The 19,387-nt window shown below is 37.5% G+C and overlaps 1 protein-coding gene across 1 annotated transcript; it reads right to left on the bottom strand.

Annotated features, from left to right (window-relative positions):
* Window positions 1–2,547: 2,547 nt before the first annotated feature.
* On the bottom strand, window positions 2,548–18,973 carry LOC150085506 (uncharacterized). The gene is made up of 5 exons (XM_090374083.1): window positions 18,880–18,973; window positions 14,373–14,459; window positions 11,714–12,061; window positions 7,551–8,282; window positions 2,548–3,264 (listed from the first exon to the last, which is right to left on the bottom strand). Exons 1-5 carry the CDS (start codon window positions 18,886–18,888, stop codon window positions 2,875–2,877), a joined length of 1,566 nt encoding a protein of 521 aa, XP_090230209.1. The 5' UTR covers window positions 18,889–18,973; the 3' UTR covers window positions 2,548–2,874.
* Between the last annotated feature and the right edge of the window lie 414 nt (window positions 18,974–19,387).

Here is a 19,387-nt window from a genome sequence, read left to right as displayed (position 1 = left end):
TATAAGAATTATGTAAAATTCCCATCGTAAGAATGGCTGAATAGAACCACAAAAGTCCATGAATTGTAAAAACCATTCAAGGGACTTCATCCGCCCTTCATGATGATGAAATTTTTTGCATCGTCAATGGCCGAATTATATTGTGGTGTTTATTTTGTTAATTCTTAAAGGGTTCCTGGCATTCAATATCATGTGTTTGTCTTTGATTCTCATGTGTAGTAACAATATAAAGATAGGTTTAGTGCAACTTTGAATGTCCTCCAATCACTGGAATGGAAATATTTAATTGTTTCTGAAACCATCAAAGATAACAAATTATTGCTTCCTCACCAACATATTGTAGTTTATGTTCCTTCTTAATAATACTTACTATGAAGTTCTGCCAACAAATAATCTCGGCTGATGAAAGCACTAGCCAACTCTATTTTTACCTCCAAGAACTTAAATGCTATTTTAACCAATTTTTATGCGTAGATTTCGAAAATCACTATGATAGTTTCACATCACGTCACAGTTATTAAATATAGAGGGAGTTAAGTTTTACCAAAATATGCCAATTTCGCTTAATCTAGCCAGTAATGTATGACATACTTATTTGTTATAACAGATATCCCAATTCTCTTAATTTTAGCAATCGATTCTGGCCTCGGTTTTCTTGTGATAAACATAAGCAGACTTCTACCTATGGTTCTTAGGTTCAAATTCCGATGCAACAATTTACAATTTGAAGAGAGCACACAGCGTTTTTAGTGAGGATTTTTGTAGGCTGTGCCAAGGTTTTCCAAGTATTAACTGATCTTGACGTGTTCTCATGGTTGTAAATCTATCCTCCAAATATAAACAGCTTCTCGAGAGTAGGAGGGTGCGGTCCTCCTACCACTTCACATGATGTCGATTATCAGTCAGTAATTTCAGGTAGTGAAGTACATTTAATCAAACAAGGTGAGTTGAATGATTTGATTCGAAACTTAAATTTGCCGAAAGAACAAGCTGAACTTCGGTTCTATGTTATAGAGTGGAATATACTCGCAGCAGGAACAAAGATTTCAGTGTTTCGAAAAAGACATGAAAAGTTTTCGAAATATTTTGCTGCGGAGGACAGTATGTGTTTTTGAAAAGACATTATTGGACTTCTGAAAGAACTAGGTGTCATGCATAAGTCAGATGAATGGCGTCTTTCATAGATGCCTCAAAATTAAATTTAAAAGCAGTTTTTCTTCATAATGGCAACGAAATTCCATCAGTTCCTGTGTTTCATTCAGTTGGACTTAAAACATGTCTAAGGCTCTACATGCTGTAAAATACCATTATTGTATGGTTGGAACATATGCAGTGATCTTAAGATTATAGGTTTGCTTGTTAGTTTTCAGGGGGGAAGGTTTCACAAAATGTTGTTTGTTGTGTTTGTGAGACAGCTGTGCGACAGAAGAACATTATGTAGTGTAACATTGGGACAACGGGACGAGTTCATACCAGGACAACATAATGTAAAATATATTCCACCCTTGCACATCAACTTGGATTGATGAAAAATTTAGTGAAGGGACTAGATAAAGAAGGCAACGGATTTACATACTCGAGAAGTGTGTTTCCTAATTTAACATATGGAAAACTTAAGGAATTTTCGTAGGACCCCAAATTAGGAAACTCATGAAAGACGATGTGTTTGAAACCCAGTTAAAGGAGGTTGAATTGGCAGCTTGGCGATCATTTAAGGCGGTAGTAAACGGTTTCTTGCGTAACAGGAAAGAAGTAAACCATGAAATGTTGGTGTCTAATTTACTCGAGTGCTACAAAAACATGGCTGTGGAATGTCGTTGAAAATTCATTTTCTTCATTCCCATCTCGAATTTTTCTCCGAAAATCTGGGAGATGCGAGTGATGAACAAAGGGAGCGGTTTCATCAAGTTATTTCCACAATGAAAAGCGATATTAAGGTCATTGAGATCCTGTAATGATGGGGAATTACCACTGACTCCTTGTGAGGGAGAGTATGCAAGAAGCTTTTTTCTAAGTTAAATGAGCTATAGCTCATTTAACTTCGGAAAAAAGGAGAACGTATAATATTTTTTGCACCTATGTTACAAACTTGAATTATACGTATATATTTCTCTATTTTAACTTTAAACGTTGGTACATCTTTTTATATAGACATGATAGAGACTTTTAATGGTGATTTTCGGAATCAGCGCGTTTATTTCCTCCAGAATCACATATTTTCATTTAAAAAAATATGACAATTTTTTTTTTTTTTTTTTTTGTTGGCTAGTGTAGTTATTTGTAAGTGTAACACACGTTCAATTGATTTACATTATCAGAACGTAGAAATGGGATCAACTCAGGTTTATGAGCTGTGTCCTTCACGAATATCATAATTGGCTAATGAATGAAAATTACTTTTCATTAATATTGCTTTTGTTTTCAACTGAGTAGCCAAATATTGCTCAATGTAATAAATGCATTAGAGGGATATTCATTGACAAAATGAAGTTCTCTACTGAAATGTTTAGCACACATAAGATAACTAGATACTACAAAAACTTTATATATGCATAAAAGACTTTATTTGGCACCATTTACAAAGACAGCATTGTAGCCAGCTGATATATCTTCTTAGAAGACTACATCAGCATATATTTGGTAAAAGTCATTTCCCATTGGTGAATACAACTCATGGGAACATTATACTTGGCCTCGTTCCACTTAAGAATCCCCGATTCCCATTTTATTTATTTATTTAATCTTATTAAATCTTTTTTCTTTATTATTCTTTCTGTTTCATTTTGCGTTATTTTTTACTTTTTTTTTTTTTGGTCTCTTTCAAATGCAAAGCAAGTAAATATCAAATTGCATGATTTTTGTTGCTAAAGCTATCTACCAACTTTTATTATAAGTCGGTATTAATACCAATTTTTTGTGGTCAATTGATTTTCCATATCCTAACGATGGGGGGAACTTTACTGGAAAGCCCGAAAACGTTGAAAAAGAAGAAGAAGAAGAATGGAGACTAACATCAGCTGGACTAAGCGATTTCGTACCAGGCTCATTTGTTTTTACTGTTGCACGAAATCCGCCTTCATCAGCAATGTAATCCACTGTCCTTGAGAGACCATCTGAGTCAACAGAATAACTTCCAGTCACCTTTCCAGAACTGTCAGCCGATTCTTTTCTAGAACTGCTTCCACCATCAGCATGTGCCTCATAATTGAAGAAATAGGGAGAAGGTGGTCCTCCTTGTACCGATGGAAGGTTGAATGGAGCTTGCTAAAGACAAAACAAAAAATGCCAATATGAGAATGGACCGTTATGTCCGGATATGTTTGAGATCTTTGCAATTTATATTATATTTAATATATTAATTATAACAACTTGGAAATATAACTGATGAAAATTAAAGAGCCTTTCTAAATTTAGGAAAATAAGATATTAAATAAATCTTTAAATTAGCGGCCTGCAGGTAAAGTTGATATTGAATGGAAAAAAATTAAAGAAAATAATTTAGTTCCTTTATTTTATTTTTTTTTAATTTATCTTAAAATATTGTCTGCTCGGTAGCACAGTGGTATTGTCACCGTCCTCCCCACGCCGGGTTGCAAAGGCCCGGGTTCCAATTTTGTCGATGACGCGTGAGGAACGATAATGGGTTTTTTTCCACTCGGTGGCTGAGTTAGTCGGTTTCAGGCGTAGATAGCAAGGTGTTTTCCCAAGAAACTGGGTTTTTTTCGTCCAACAAAACAGGCAAATCGACCAGAGAACACACACACAAATTACAGAAATAATACATAAACGGGTATATGTAATCATTTACGGGTGACCCTAATATAATAATTTGATTGATTTTTTTTTTTTTTTACTTTGAAATATTCAAGATCTGAGACATGAAACATTTAGTATTCATATTTTGATTTCTCTTGGCAGTTTAGAAACAACTTTTAATTTTAGATATAATATATATTTTAGTTTTATTTTCAGGGCTCATAAAATCAAAAATTAGAAGAATGTGAGGGTTCTTCAGCAATGTCTTCCTGGCTAGTGGCTATGCAGACAATATGAAAGATGAATATGGATCAGCGTTACCGACTTCTGTAAGTGATCCTTACGTACAATATAGAAAAAAAATTATGGGCAGCAAAATTTTTAACATTTTTGTGTAATATCATTATTACTAAGACGTTTTTAATACCATCATTAAAAGACGTAAATGACACAGTTTAAAGTTTAACAGCAAAAAGTTCTAAATTAAAAAATATATATACAGTATATAAAAGTCACGTTGATACTCGATTGTACAGATTACTTAAAGCAATACAAACTGTACAACCTAACTAAAACAGACGTGTCATACTACTGCCGGAAGCACGGAAGTAGCGGACAAAAATAGTGTTTGGAAGGATTCAATCGTGGGCACTGCTCGCTCCAAGTTCGGGGTTTGCTCGATTAAACGAGTTGACACCGTGGCGTATCATCACGAACTTGAGCCAGGGTGTCACATAAACAACATAAAACAGAGAAAGGTATTTTACGTTTCTCTATTCCTTTTGGACCCTCCCCTGAGCTCCGGACCTTGGGACAATTGCACCACCTGTGCCGTAGGATGATACGTCACTGAATTGACCATTTTGCATATTTATAGCTTTATTTTTTTTCTCATTTCTATCTATTTAAAATATGGTTCCGATCCTTTAAAAATTAATTAAAAATGAGAATATGCGGGAAAGAATATATATATATATATATATATACCCCTGAAAATTTCTCTTTTCAAAACTATCGTGTTCTTACTAATATGTCTTAAAACAGGAAGTACTAAACATCAACAGTCTATAATTAATCTTGACTAAAAATTAACACTTTAACCTGGAATAATCACAGGCTTTTTTATTTATCTTATTGATTATTCTTATGTTAATAAAATTCTAAGCTAAAATTTTAGTAACGTTTAAAAGTGTCATTAAATTTTAATAATAAACATATTTATTTTTGTGATCACATGAATATTTATGATTTTTTTCTCAAATTTATAAACAATTATTGGGATTGCGGTTTCCACCAGGGTTTTCGGCAAGTCCGATTTTCAGTGTAACCAAAATGGAGTGCGCTGCGCCGATGTAAACTGAGCTATGGCGACATTTTTAAAAATTTTTTTTATTTAATAGTGATTCTGGAATGTGTTATACTAATCTTGTGTCACTCTTAGTAAGTGTGTTATATGGTTGCATCAATGCCCCTAAAAGAATTATTGCAAAAAGGTTGCTTCTGTGTGTAAAGTTACAGCATGATTTTGTGGTAAGTCACCTTTAATTTTATTCATACATACGTATTTGCTTACTTTTGGATTTTTACTTTAGGTTCCGTATATATTGTCTGTTTTGCTTTTTGTGATAATCTCTTTGGCTGGAAGATAATTTTATATATATATATGGGGTTACTGCACGATTTGATAGGCAGCATAGACATAGCTCTCTGGTGTCGGTGGCTTCAGAGGTTATATGAGTATGCCCACAAGACACTAAACAATTTTTTTATATGACTTTGTATTTTTCATATATATATCGTTGGATTTAAAGTTTGAGTATTTTGGAAACCTATTATTCTGTCATTAACACAATATAATGTATTCTGTAAATGCGAATTCAGTTTTTTTGGCTTTGGCGAGGAATAGCACCGGCAACCGGGGAGTGTACCGGAAGGTAACTGTAAATCTTATAATAAAGTACTATCTTAATTAGGGGGGGGGGAGGCCTTGAGAAGATGTCCCTACGATAAATATGCAGTCGTCAACCTATAAAATGATTTATATGTCTGCGTTACAAAGGAAAGGGTCAGAAAGCAAACATAAAGAAAATCGAGGTTATTTATCTTTCCTTATTTGATTAAAATATAACTTCTTATATCCACGCTGGCGAGCACGCAGTTCGTCTGCTACTACAGTATTATCTATACATGACATCTGGCACGCAATTCTATTCATATTGGTATTGCCACTGACTGTCGAAGCCAAATCTGCGAATGACTGCGCTTATTTCAATGCTGTTTATTAATTAAGGAACGACCACTTTACTTTTTTTTTTTTTGAGCTACTGACGGATAATGAACTACTGTATTCTATTTATTAAATTCTTCCCTGTCTAAAATTATAAAATGTATACTGGGAGAAGACAGAAAATGATTTGATAACGCTATTCATATAATTTAAGATATAAATAACACCGTGGGATTATATTATTGTTTGTTAAGGTTATTGAACTTTATCAGGTGCCAGTACTGCAGCCACTTGTGATTTCAACTGACAGTGCCAAAATAAGCAAAAAAAAAAAAAAAAAAAAATTTTTTTTTTTCTTTTTTACGATAGATTTAACGCTAGATTAACGTTAAATTTAACGTTAGATTTTAGGCTAGTTGTTTAATTTCAAATTTATCACTGTATGACCGCGACGAAATGTGTGTGTGTGTTTTTTTTAAATGATTTAGTCATTGCGAATTAACAGTAATAAAAGTAAGCAAGACGAAAAACTGGAACCGCTCTTTTTTTGGCACCTTATAGCAGGATATCATCATTCTTCTCTTCCTTGGTGATTCTCTTCTATTTCTGACTCTCTCTCTGTCTCACTCACAGGGTAACTCAGTATTTTTTTTTTTTTTTGGCTGGTGCAGCAAAAGCCTCAGACTTCTTTGCACCATATGACTAATAATAATAATAATCCTTCGGCCGCTTCAGTAGTGATGCTTTTGCGTTCCAAGGCGTCATTTTGCGCATGCTTTGGTTATTTGCTATATGTAACGATGAGAGCCAGTCTCGAAGTTGACCGCATCCTTGTTCTGTTGGCTGAAGAATCAAGTACAGTACTTTATATAATCATTTATAACATTGGTTATAAATCCGTAATGAATACAGAAGTACAAAAAGGTGTTTTTTTTTTTTTTTTTTTCAGTGTTATTTTACTGTGATGACATGACTAAATGACACTTTATAGCCAGCTGCAACTGCCAGATGCAAAAAAAAAAAAAAAAAAAATTATGTATGCTGTGCCTACTTAGTAAGCGCAGCTTAAAAAAAAAAAACAAAAAAACACCAGGAATCTTGCATTATGACAGCTTAATGAATGTCTTATTTTCGCTTTTTTTTTTCTGTGACAACGCTGTTTTTAATCAGAAGCCGCAATGCTACTAAGTGATATACCGGATGTTTCTGATTAACGTAATTTTGTGCTCTTACATTATCTTCATTACTATGTTAAAATTTTTGAATTTCCACTCAAAGAGCGTGTATGGCTGCATTCTCGCTCTTAACCACTGGGCCACGTCAGGCGTAAATCTAGTTAAGACAAAAAAAAAAAAAAAAAAAAAAAAAGCAGCAGCAGCAGTGATTAGAAGTTAGAAATATTCAAGGGAAATACGGGATTTGATCCTACTCTGTATTATTGTAAAAAAAAAAAAAAACAATAATAATAATAACAAAAATAAAGAAATCGGCAGTAATAATATTAAAGTTCTAAAATATCGTGTAAGAAAGAAAAGTTAATAATGTTATTAACCTTGCAACATCATACCTGGTAATGTGATGGTTGAACGGATCCCTGTTGGAAGTAATGCTGGCTTGCCGAAGCTGCTGCAGCTCCTGATATTGCCGCTGAACCTGGCCGGGTTCTGGGAGCAGTTGAATAGAAAATGGCATCAGCAGGGCTTTCGCTTTTTGTTCCAGGTTCATTGGTATCGACTTTTGCTTTGAATCCTCCCAAACCAGCAGTATAATCTACAGTTCGCCTGAGACCTTCTTTTGTGCTAAGGGAGTAACTTCCTGTTACATGACCAGAAGCGTCTCCTGATTCCTTTCTCGAACTGCTGCCACTACCATCATCTGCACGTGCATCATAACTGAAAGAATAAGGATGAGGAATTTCACTTGCTCCATAAGTAAGAGAAGATTCCGCAGACCCAGCAGCTCCCTGTTGAAAATAGTGATGTTGTTGGCTCTGGGCTTCTCCTGGCCTGCTTCCTGAAGCAGTAGAATAGTAAAGGGCGTGGGCAGGATTTTCACTCCTTGTTCCAGGTTCATTGGTGTCAACTTTGGCACTGAAACCGCCTTGGCCAGCAGTGTAATCTACAGTTCTCTTAAGTCCTTCTTTAGTACTTAGGGAATAACTGCCAGTCACTTGGCCGGAAGCATCTCCTGCCTCTCTTCTTGAACTGCTACCACTCCCATCGTCAGCACGTGCTTCGTAACTAAAAGAATAAGGGCGTGGAATTTCATCTGCTCCTGATGTAAAGGAAGTTCCTGCTCCCTAAAGAAAATTACAAAAATAATAATAAATAAAATAATAATAATAATTACTATTAATGCGATGCAACAGATTCAGATATACTGTATATAAAAGATATATTCATTTTCGTGGCTGTAGAATTGCTTAAGGCTGGATTGGCCAACTTATGACCACAGGGGAACTCCCCCACACACTTTTTTCTATATATGCCTTCGTATAAATCTATACGAAGGCAGTCTGACTTGTACTAGAGATCATATTAATGACAGGGGGTGGACAAAACAATTGAAACACCTGCGATGAGTTACAGATATGCATTAATATGATGTTGGGCCGCTCCTTCCTTGCTTTTAAAACAGCTTGTATTCATCATGCAATAGTTTAAATAAATCTGGAATGAACTCTCTCTTAAGAGGAATATTGGACCGTTCTTCAGGGAAGAACGCTTCAAGCTCCTCGAGTGATGAAGTGGAGAAAATTTGCTTATCATTCACCTCTTCAACCTGGAGTGGCTCAATAACGTTTAAGTCTGGTGATTGTGCAGGTCATGGGAAATGCTTAGCCACAGTTTCATTCACCTCAAATCAAGATTGCACGCATCTAGCTGTGTGTAACGGAGAATTATCTTTAAATATGGCAGTTTGTGGGAAACAATGCTTGCACTATGGGTTGAAGTTGGGCACTCAGAATGTCAAGGTAATTAGCGACAGAAATTCACCCATTCAGGGTGATGGTAGGACCTAAAGAACAGCAAGATATTGCTGCCCAAACCATTTGATCCTTCTACATGTTTGACTTTTGGCGCAGGACAGTCAGGATGATGTGCTTTCTTTGGCATTCGCCAAACATAAACTCCTGATGTTGGGAAAAATTGTGAATGATGATTCATCCGAAAATATGACATTTTTCCAATAATCAAGTGCCCAGTTTTTGTGTTCCTTGCACCATTGCATCCTTTTTCTAGCATTACTATCAGAAACGAGTGGCAATAGCAATAGCGGCGCTGCCATAAATTTCAGCATTATGAAGTTCTGGCTGAACTGTTTTGCTAGAAAATGGTTGCTGAGATTCACATTAAGTTCTGCACTTATTTCTGAAGCAGTAGTTTTATGTTTTCGGGCTACAATTCTTTTCAGTATCCGGCTGTCTCCTTCAGTCAGCTTCGATTTGCTGCTACAATTCTTACTATTACATATCACTTTCGATACATTTTCTCTGGATACCTTAAAGAAATCAGCAGTTTTAGTCACTGATTACCCTTCTAAACGTGCGCCAACAATTCGACCTCTTCGGAATTTAGATAGGTGGGTCATGTAGCTTTTGATCTCACTTCTAAATATCGTCTTTCCATCACAGTACTACCAATAAATAAAAATAAAAAAATTCGTCACTGATTCCATAAATGTCATAGAGCCATTAAAAAAACTACACTTTCATCACTATGCATGATCTACCGTTGAAATCGTGAAATTTTGTTAATCTCTTTGAGTTACAGTTACGTATATACGCTCACTGATCACCGAATTATGACGACCCCATCCGTAATGGACTATGTCACAAAGCTCGCAGTATAAAAAGCCGAACAGCTTCGTACGCTAGAGCAGTGGTAATTTGCATCTGGTTGTGCAAATCAAAGTGATAAAGTAGTAGTTGTGGAACGTAGTAAAGAGCACGATTGCAGGAGCTCGGGTGTCTTGTGGGTTTCTCACTGTCCACTCTGGTTAAGGTGTATAAAGAATGGTATCCAAACACCTCCCGCTGACAGAATTGTGAAGGATTACGCAAAGTGGACGTTTATGTCAACTATCGCACAGCAGGTCGCTGTGCGATAGTTGACATCTCAATACAATATGTAGAATCCCAAATTACGATGCGCCGCACGCTCAGACGTGTTGGGTTCCAGAGCAGACGACCCAAGAAAAAGGTACACTTTCTCCTCATCACTGATAATCGTTGACAGCGAATGCTGTGTTGGACAACACGCTAGTTGGGCACTAGAGGATTGGAAACGAGTGTGCTGGTCGGACGAGTCCAAATATCTGGTACAACACGCAGACGGACGTCTTCGTGTGTAGCTCAAGCGACAATAGTCCTTGAACCCATTGTGCATGGTATCCACTATCCAGGTGGGTGGTTGCTTAATATGGAGCACTTTTTGCTGGCAAGAACTAGGACCTCTGGTGCGTATGGACCAACGTTTCATTGGTTAGGTCCACCGACAGCTCTTAGGAGACCATGCACACCCTGCTATGTAGCATTTTTTTTCCCGGAGAGAAACGGGATCTTCCAAGACGATAATGCGCCGAGTCACCGGGCCTGCACTTTGCACGAGCGGTTCGAGGAACACAGCGAAGATATCACCAATCTTGATTTTCCTCCAAATTGGCCTGACCTCATTCCAATTGAACCTGTGGGATGTTTTGTAACGGGGAGTGAGGTGTATGGACACGAAACTGTCATATATTCCGACACTGTGGAAAGCCTTGCAGGCAACATGGCTACAGATACCTACGGACGACTTCAGACATCTAGTGGAGTCACTGCCTAGGTGAATAGCGGCTCTTTTCCATGCGAACGGTGGTCCAACACGTTATTAGGTAGGTGGTCATAATTCAGTAAACACTGAGTGTATTTCATGTAAAAAGTAAATCTATGTGTAGACCTCTCTATGTGTTATTCTTAATAAATTTATTAAGCTATAGAAATGTAATAAACGACTTCCCAACTTCTTCAGGACGTTAAAAATGAAATTTCGGACGGCACGCATGAGTAATGCTTACTGATTCCATAGAATCCATTTCTAGTTTATCGATTAACAGATTTCTGGTGTGCCATGTAGTTGCCCAGCCAAGTAATTTCTGAAAATTTGCTTAACCGCGCTTATCGGATTAGGTTTGGGTTGTTTGAGGTAAGTTCTGGGGAATCATATCTGTTTGTATGGCCGATATTGGAAATGTATGACCGAAGTTTAAACAGCTTCTTAACTATAACCTTGGAGTAGAAATAAAAGAAAACCATTTGTACAGGATTCCTCTAGTTTGTGACAGAAATCATATGTCAGACCATTTCCAAACTGGTAACGAGCCATCCGTTTGATAAAGCCATCTCGTCATTATCATCTAAAAAATAACTAGGAACAAATCTCTGTGGAGTTCGAATCCCGTAGGAATTTTTATGATCCTTTTTCGCAACATAGCCGAGTTGTCGGTCTCTGGCAAGAGTAGCATGGTTTTTTCTCCTGGAAACTCGGGCTTTTCGTCCAGAAAACAGTAGATCGACCACAGAACACACTCAGTTTACAGACATATTATATACGACGCAATATGGCTTAAGATCCTACAACAACCAACCAGCCAACTAACCAACCAACCAAAACTCTCGATGATAGTATATTTAAGGAAATCTTAACAAAAAACAGTTCTTAACAGCTAAAATAGACTCGGATTCATTACCTCATATTTTGCCGAGGAGAGAATATCCGAACTATAGGAAGCCAGAGGTTGTCCAGCAGATGGTAAAGAAAACTGCGAAGCAGAAGAATGAATAGTAACATCAGCAGGATTAGTGCTTTTTGTTCCTGCTTCATCAGTGACAACATTTGCGCGAAATCCTCCTGCATCAGCGACGTAGTGCACCGTTCGTTTTCCTTCTAGACCATCAACAGTGTAGCTTCCTGTTACTTTCCCTGAGCTATCGCCGGACTCACTTCGCGTACTGCTTCCTCCTTTTGCAGCTGCCTGATAGCTAAACGAATATGGAGAGGGCAGTACATCTCCTGCAGGTGGAACATACGAATGGACCTAAATTATGATGGAATGAGAAAACAAAAAAATAATAATGAAATAGTCTGTAGGGAAGGGAAGGTCTCATTAAACATTTTTAAATTTTGTAAATAAGTGAATGAATGTTGTTGGGTTTTAAGAGTATCTAAGACCATGTTGCTCGTGTATATTGTCTGTAAATTGAGCGGATTCCGAGGTCGCTTTTCTGTTTGCTGCAGGAAAAATCAGAGTTTCCGGGAGGAAAAACCATGCTGCCCTCGCTTGAGACCGACTAAATCTGCCAAAGGGCTGATTTAGCTCTCCTCGAAATAATCTTAGTAAAGTTCATGGTGTCATGGACTGGATTTGAACTGAACCTTTTCAAATTGGCACAAGTAACACAACCTCCAGCCTGCTAAGAAAGCACGCAAAGAAGTATCTCAATAATAAATGTATACGCGAAAGCTCTGATTTTTATATACACTACCCACCATAAAATATCGGACACCCCTGTTTTCATGGTCCACCTGGATAAACAGTAATTCATACCGATATTTATAAGGAAGAGGTATGAGCTACACACGTTCTCGTTATGGCATATAGAGCCGAGTCGACTGATTTCGAGACAGGTGTTGTTGTCGTATGTCCAATTTCTGGCTTATCGATTCATGAAATTCCAGACAGCCTGCACCATCCAAAGTCGACCTTCGGGGAAGTTACATGAAGTGGAAGTGTGACAGCACCACTGTCCTCCAGCAATGTACAGTAAGACCATGGAAGTTCGCTTCGCATGACTAGAGGAGTATTCGGAAAGTTAGTACGACAATCTTGGCAGACATCCATACAAAGCATCAATTAGAAGTTTGTGTCAAATAAAATTGACGTCTGTACGAATACACTGCATACGGAGATCCACAGGCTTAGTTTTTATGGGGATAGCAGCAGCGTATAAGCCAAACATCTCCAACCGCAATCAGCGGTTTCGCTTTTCTTGTTGAAAGAACTTTGCAATTGGTCTATATAGCAGTGGAAATCAGTTCTTGGAGTAACAAATTTTGCAGCACCCTATTTCGATCAGATATGGCAGATGTGAATGCGAAGGATGATTGGAAAACGTGTGCTGCTGCAGGAGTGCATTTTGCCAGTAAAGTTCGGAGGAGATAGAGTTGTCGTGTGGTGTGGGGAGGCTTTCACTGAATAACTGTAGTTTTTTTTTTTTTTTTTTTTTTTTTAACTATTATTATGTTAGGGGTCACCTGGAAACTTAATTTCAACTACCCATGTGTATTGTCTGTAAATTGTGTGTATTCTCTGTTCGATTTGCCTGCTTCTTGGCGAAAAACCCGTTTTTCTGGAGGGGAAAACCTTGCTATCTACGCCTGAGACCAATTAACTCACCCGGAGTGAAAAAAGCCCATAAAAGTTCCTCGCCTTATCGACGGGATTCGAACCCGGGCCTTTTCCACCCAGGGTGGGGAGGACGGTGAAGAACATTGCCCTACCCGCTCAGACGATTAACTGTAGTTAGCTCTGGTGGCCTCTAACAATTTATTCCCTTTTTTTCTTTTTTTTTTTTTTTTTTTCTTTTTTGCAGCGGTAACGTGCGACACATGCTATTGGATCCGGCGGCAATCGCCCGGTCCAGTTCGCTCCCGTAACATCTATGATAGTTGTGCAGGGGACCATGAACGCCGACGCTTGCCTCAACATTTTGGACAATTCCATGTTACTTACGAGGTGGCAGTTATTTGGTGTAAGGAACGCCTATAGGACGAATTGGAACATCAGTTGGGGCCAGACCAACGCGTTCACATTGGTAGCTTGGTCACATTGGTCACATTGGTCATGGTTCTACAAGAGATCCGTACCTTATCCATCTAAGTTTATCGTTCGTTGGTTGAAAGCCTACTTTGGAGGTTTTCTCTGCAGTAAAGAATATTTATTTAAGTGAATGGTAGTGGCGTCAATGTGAACCTTAAATGTATTTATTTATGATTTCTGAATTTATGAATTCAGAATGCCCGCATAGTAATATGAATTCGGCTCCTGAGTAGATTAAAAGGGAGGGGAGGAAATGTATCAATGTTTAAATATCTGATAGTAACCGGAATAGACTATCAGACAGAGTGATATTCATGATTAATATTTTAAATTCAGAATAAATAGGCAGTAAATCAGAAAAATAATATTTAATTTGTTATAATATTTACTATTATATAAAATACATTTGGCTGTATTGGCTTATAATATTAATTTAAAATTCATTTCGCTTTGAAAATTATAAAATAACATGAAATATATATTCTGCATTTTACGAAAAAATAAAAATAAAAAAACGTCGTATACTTACGGAAGCTGGAGATTGCCCAATGTTTGTTGGAAAATAATAAATTCCTGAGCTGGCAACGCTCCCCAATAAAACTGTCAGTAACCAAAGCTGTGGAGAAAATTAAACTCCATAAGTAAGAAAGAAATTGAAAGTAAAAAAATACAAATGTGGAATTAACGAAAAGACAAACTTTGATGTAATCCTTATAAACTAAGTTAATCGAATAATTGTGTGCAAACTCTGGATAGCAACTTACCCCACGACAGGGTGAACAAGCAACTTAGGGTTGGGAAGGCCGCTACAGTTTTTTTGTATTTTAATTTTTGCCTTGCGTTTTAAATTAGATTGTTTTTTTGCTTTTATTTCCGGTGGAACGGTTTTATTTTATAACGTAAAGGCTTTTGCGGTGTAATAGTTGCGTCACTATATACAAACTGCATTTTTAATCACTGAAGTTTCTTTAAACAGAAAAGAAATTTTCTCCATTATATACCTTCTCAGAAACAATGAACATTTAACATTGATCTTTTGTCTTTTCAAGGTGATACTAACAAAAGACATTCTGTTAATGATGTGTGACGGTCAAGGTTTCTCCTCTACTTCTCTGGTGACACCTTTTTGCGATGTTAAAAACAGATTGGAGTAGCCCTTCTCACTTCTCTCTTTTCACGTGCAAGTCTATACACACCTCTATTGCATGAATCGAACCGCTAACTATTTGGGTTCTGCAAGATAATTACCACAAGCAATACACCACTTTGACGCATAAATCAACGCTAATGACAATTTAATTACTTCTGTTGTTATCCATCTCATACCATACGGCGTTATATAGTAAAATGTCATACTCCATATTTACATACGTGCTAAAATTTTTTCTGAAAGTAACTGCAGTAACGGGGTATTAATTCCTCGTTCATAAATGTTTTACCCATTCATTACACTGTTTATTACTAACTCCCTTTTTTTTTCTTTTTTTTTTATAAAAGCCCAAACACTAAAGGTATTAGAACCTATAGTGCTTGGTACTGTGCATGGTTTGAAGGCTGAGAAGAGTCAAGTTAGTTGAGATTAGAATTGAATTTCTGTAAATTGTAATTTTCTGGAAATACATGTAAAGGAAGGGTTGTTCCAGAAAACAGAAGGGATAAATGAGGAAGAGTAAAAGTTGGTTCAGTGAGTTTGGAGTTGCACAGTGAATGGATGCCCGCTGGTTATGGCACTTGTTCGGACTGGTTTGAAAGAGGGCGGTATGATTATAGATGCCAATTCGGAAGAACAGTACGTTTGGAAGTATCTATAGAAAAGGCACGGTGCATAAACTGAACATCTGTGAAACATAATAGAGTGGAGGCCCGTTGTAAGATCATCAATTAAACTGACTGCCTCCGTTGATTGGAGGCTAGAAGCTAGAGAGAGGTTTCAGTAGAGGTGGTGGGGGTACAGGCCCAAATGTTGGAACAATATTCCATTGTAGGGTGCATTTGAGATTTGTACGGAATCACTAGTTTAGTAAAACAAAAAGCAATGTCATGAACGAAAAGAAAGAAACTCAGATATTTGATGCGGAGCAAGCAATATTTGATGTGTGCTTATGCTGAGAGAGAGAGAGAGAGAGAGAGAGATTTTCATCGCAGTGAGTTGTCGGAGAGAAAATTGGATACTCATTTGCAGAAAAGTGTAAATCCATGAGATGGAGGGAAACTTATTTAGAAGATTTTTGTGCCAGACAAGATCAAGAGCTTTACAAAGGTCAAGAGTAACTGCTTGAGTTTTGCCAAACTCAAGCAGCTGCTCTTGCCAAACAAAACTTGCTCTTTACCAAACGAAACTTGAGTTTTTCCAAAGAATAGAAAGGGTACTAGGAAAGTTTTGCAATACAGCTTTGTTTATTTAATTTTTTCAAAGTAATTTCCTCTACATTCAATACACCTCTCCATCCTCCGAAACCAATCTTTAAATCAGTTCTGCCAAGTTTCACTAGGGAGTAAAGCACACTCGTTGTCCCAAGCCCGTAGAAGGTCCTCATCACTGGAAAACCGCCTCCCTTTTAGCTTCATTTTCACATGCGGGAACAGTGCAAAGTCGCAGGGAGCAAGGTCTGGACTGTAGGGAGGGTGCTCGAGAAGTTTCAGTCCTGTCGTGGTCAAATATTCGGTGCAGGCTTTGGCGCGGTAAGCTGGAGCATTATCGTGATGGAGGTACCAGGTGTCCATTCTTGACTTTGGCCGCAGGTTCTTCATAGATCCAATGACTTTAGGCAGGCATTGTTCAGTATACCACTTAGCTGTGACTGTCTTCTGCGTGTCCAAAACGACACGTTCCACAATTCCACTCGATTTGAAAAATACAGCTATCATTTTCTTCTTTACAGATCGGGATTTTCTGACAATTACTGGTGTGTCGTCATCATCAAAGACCCAAACTTTGTTTTGAGCCTTGGTCGGCAGATCGTAATAGTACAGCCAAGTCTCGTCACCTGTCACGATGTTGTTCACATACCGAGATTGTCCCTTATCAAACTTTTTTAACATCTCCCGGCACCAAGTCACACGTCGTGTCATCTGCTCTTCAGTCAGTTGATGCGGCACCCAGAGAGAACAAAGTTTCTTCACGTGCAAATGATCTTGCAGAATCGAACGAATTGCTGGTGCATTTAGGCCCAAAGTATCCTCTATCTGTTGGTAGGTCACTCGCCTGTTTTCGTCAAGCATTTTCCTCCGTAACTGACGTTCGTGGCCTTCCCGGCCTCTCAGAATCCTGCAGAGTGAAATTTCCCCTTTGGAATTCTCTATACCACCTGAATATCGTTGTACGATGTGGACAATCATCATCTAGTGCAAGAGTCATTTCTTCTAAGCACTGGTCTATGGGTACACCACGCACGAAATTATACCGCAAAACTGTCCTTATCTCATTTCGTGACCACGATGCCATCGCAAACACTTTACACTCTCACTACTAATGAATAACTGAGCCCATCGACTTGGTGCGGCGGCTACTATGCACGTATGAATATGTCTCAACATGCAGCAACAAGCAGCTTCCTGTGATTCATTGTTGCGTCATATTGCAAAACTTTCCTAGTACCCTTTGTATATTCAGATATAAGTAACATTAGTCAATATGTTATGCCTTGATATAACAGAATTTATAACGGCAGTAATTGATCAGATGGAAGATTTCTTAAACAGAGAGTTTAAGAGTTGGTGGTCGTTGGATTTTTCCATTTCGAAAAAAATTGAAGTGCAATGGGGCGATAATTGGATAGGAGGGATTTATCGCCCTCTTTTTAGGAACTGCCTGGATATGAGCAATTTCCAAGCAGAAAGAAAAATATCAGTGGAAAAATGCGACACATAATAAGACCGTGCTCAGGAGTACCGGTTTTGAGAACAAGTGGCGAAATTATATCAGGACCTGGTATATTCTGACCAAGCTTTATTGGCATCAAGATTGGTCAGAATTCTTTTAATATCCTTTTGTTGGAAAACCACGAGAGACATTGAGTGGAATGTATTTGATGTAGTTGAAGGTAATTTACCAAAATCGTTCATACAAGAGTTAGAAGAAAAGTTGGATGCTAGTAAGTAAGCTTTGCTTTTGGCTGAGACTAGAATGTTCGACTGCCATTTGGATAAGAAGCAAGTTTTCTGCTCTGCTCTTAGTCTGTTCAAAATTAAATTTGGATTGATTGATAACTATTTTGCAATTGTTGCTGGCTTTTGAGTAGACAGAAAATGAAGTTGGAGATTTGGATAGATGACAATTGTGAACAAACGTTGGGTACGAAAAATTTAATATACTACCGTGATAGATTCTTAAGATACTTTAAGATTCAACCAAGAAAAAGAGAGAGATAGAAATCGCGTGGATCATTCCATTTTACATTCTTGTAATGCCAGAGAGAGAGAGAGAGAGAGAGAGAGAGAGAGAGAGAGAGAGAGAGGTTTCTACGATTATTTTTAAACGTTAATATCGTAGTGTTTACATTGTATTTCTAAACATTTCTAATTTTACTGTATTTCTAAGAAAATAAAATGAAAACGTGTTATCGCTCTAAGAATCAGGCGGATTCTTTAAAGGTCATGATGAAACTTGCGGTGTTCGTGCTTTATTTTTATACAGAGTAATATGATGGAATAACGATAATTTCTAAAACAATAAAGGCATGTATTTTAAAATTTTTTCGTGATTTAAAAGCCAAGAAAAAAATTGCAGTGCAGATGAAAATAATTTGTATTGCAAATGTACATATTAATTAGGCTTATTCCAGTTCAATGAAGTTTCTTTCAGTATAGAGTATTTCAGGTATATATTTGTGAATTCCAGTAGTGAATCAGATCCATCAGCTGTTCAAATTATTCTCTAATTCAATCTGAATCACCAGTAAAAAAGGCTAATAATATTCCAAATTAACTGATATACTCCCTACCCATAAATAATACCAGAGCCAGTTAACTGTTAATAAGCCACTGCATGTTAGTTGATAAACTACTGTTAAGAACTATTGTACCGAACATCTTACCTGCATCATCTTTGCTCTGCTTTCGTTTTCTGTCGAATAGGTTTCGCTGTCCGCTTATATACCTCATCATCACTTAACTGTCAATTCACTGATGCAATATGTTGCGTGGTTGAGGACGGAGATGGCATACTTTTTGTTTCTTTCCTCCTGCAAGGCCATTCTCACTGCTTGTTGTGTACAATGATTTTAGATCACCGTAAGGCAGGGATGCGGAAGGGCGGATCACGTATACGTGTCATTACGATAACCACCCAATGTACGATGCAAAGCATAAAGGAAATCAAGAAGCAGACGTGACTTATCGCCATTGATGATAGCTATATCCTTGAAGAACTTAATTATTGATATTCTGTATTGTGTGAGACATCGATATTGGAAGGTAATTGGAGTGATGGATGTTTATTTCTCTTTTTGCGATTATTGTGTGTGTGTGTGTGTGTGTGTGTGTTGCAACAGTGGTTTCCAAACCATCTGATCAGCTGCAAGGGAGGGGGCGAGGAATGGGGAA

The sequence above is a fragment of the Mastigoproctus giganteus genome, chromosome 5, assembly GCF_048544385.1.
Source record: "Mastigoproctus giganteus isolate SK-2022 chromosome 5, ASM4854438v1, whole genome shotgun sequence".
Classification (NCBI taxonomy): Eukaryota; Metazoa; Arthropoda; class Arachnida; order Uropygi; family Thelyphonidae; genus Mastigoproctus; species Mastigoproctus giganteus.
This window is presented reverse-complemented; position numbering and strand designations above follow the sequence as displayed.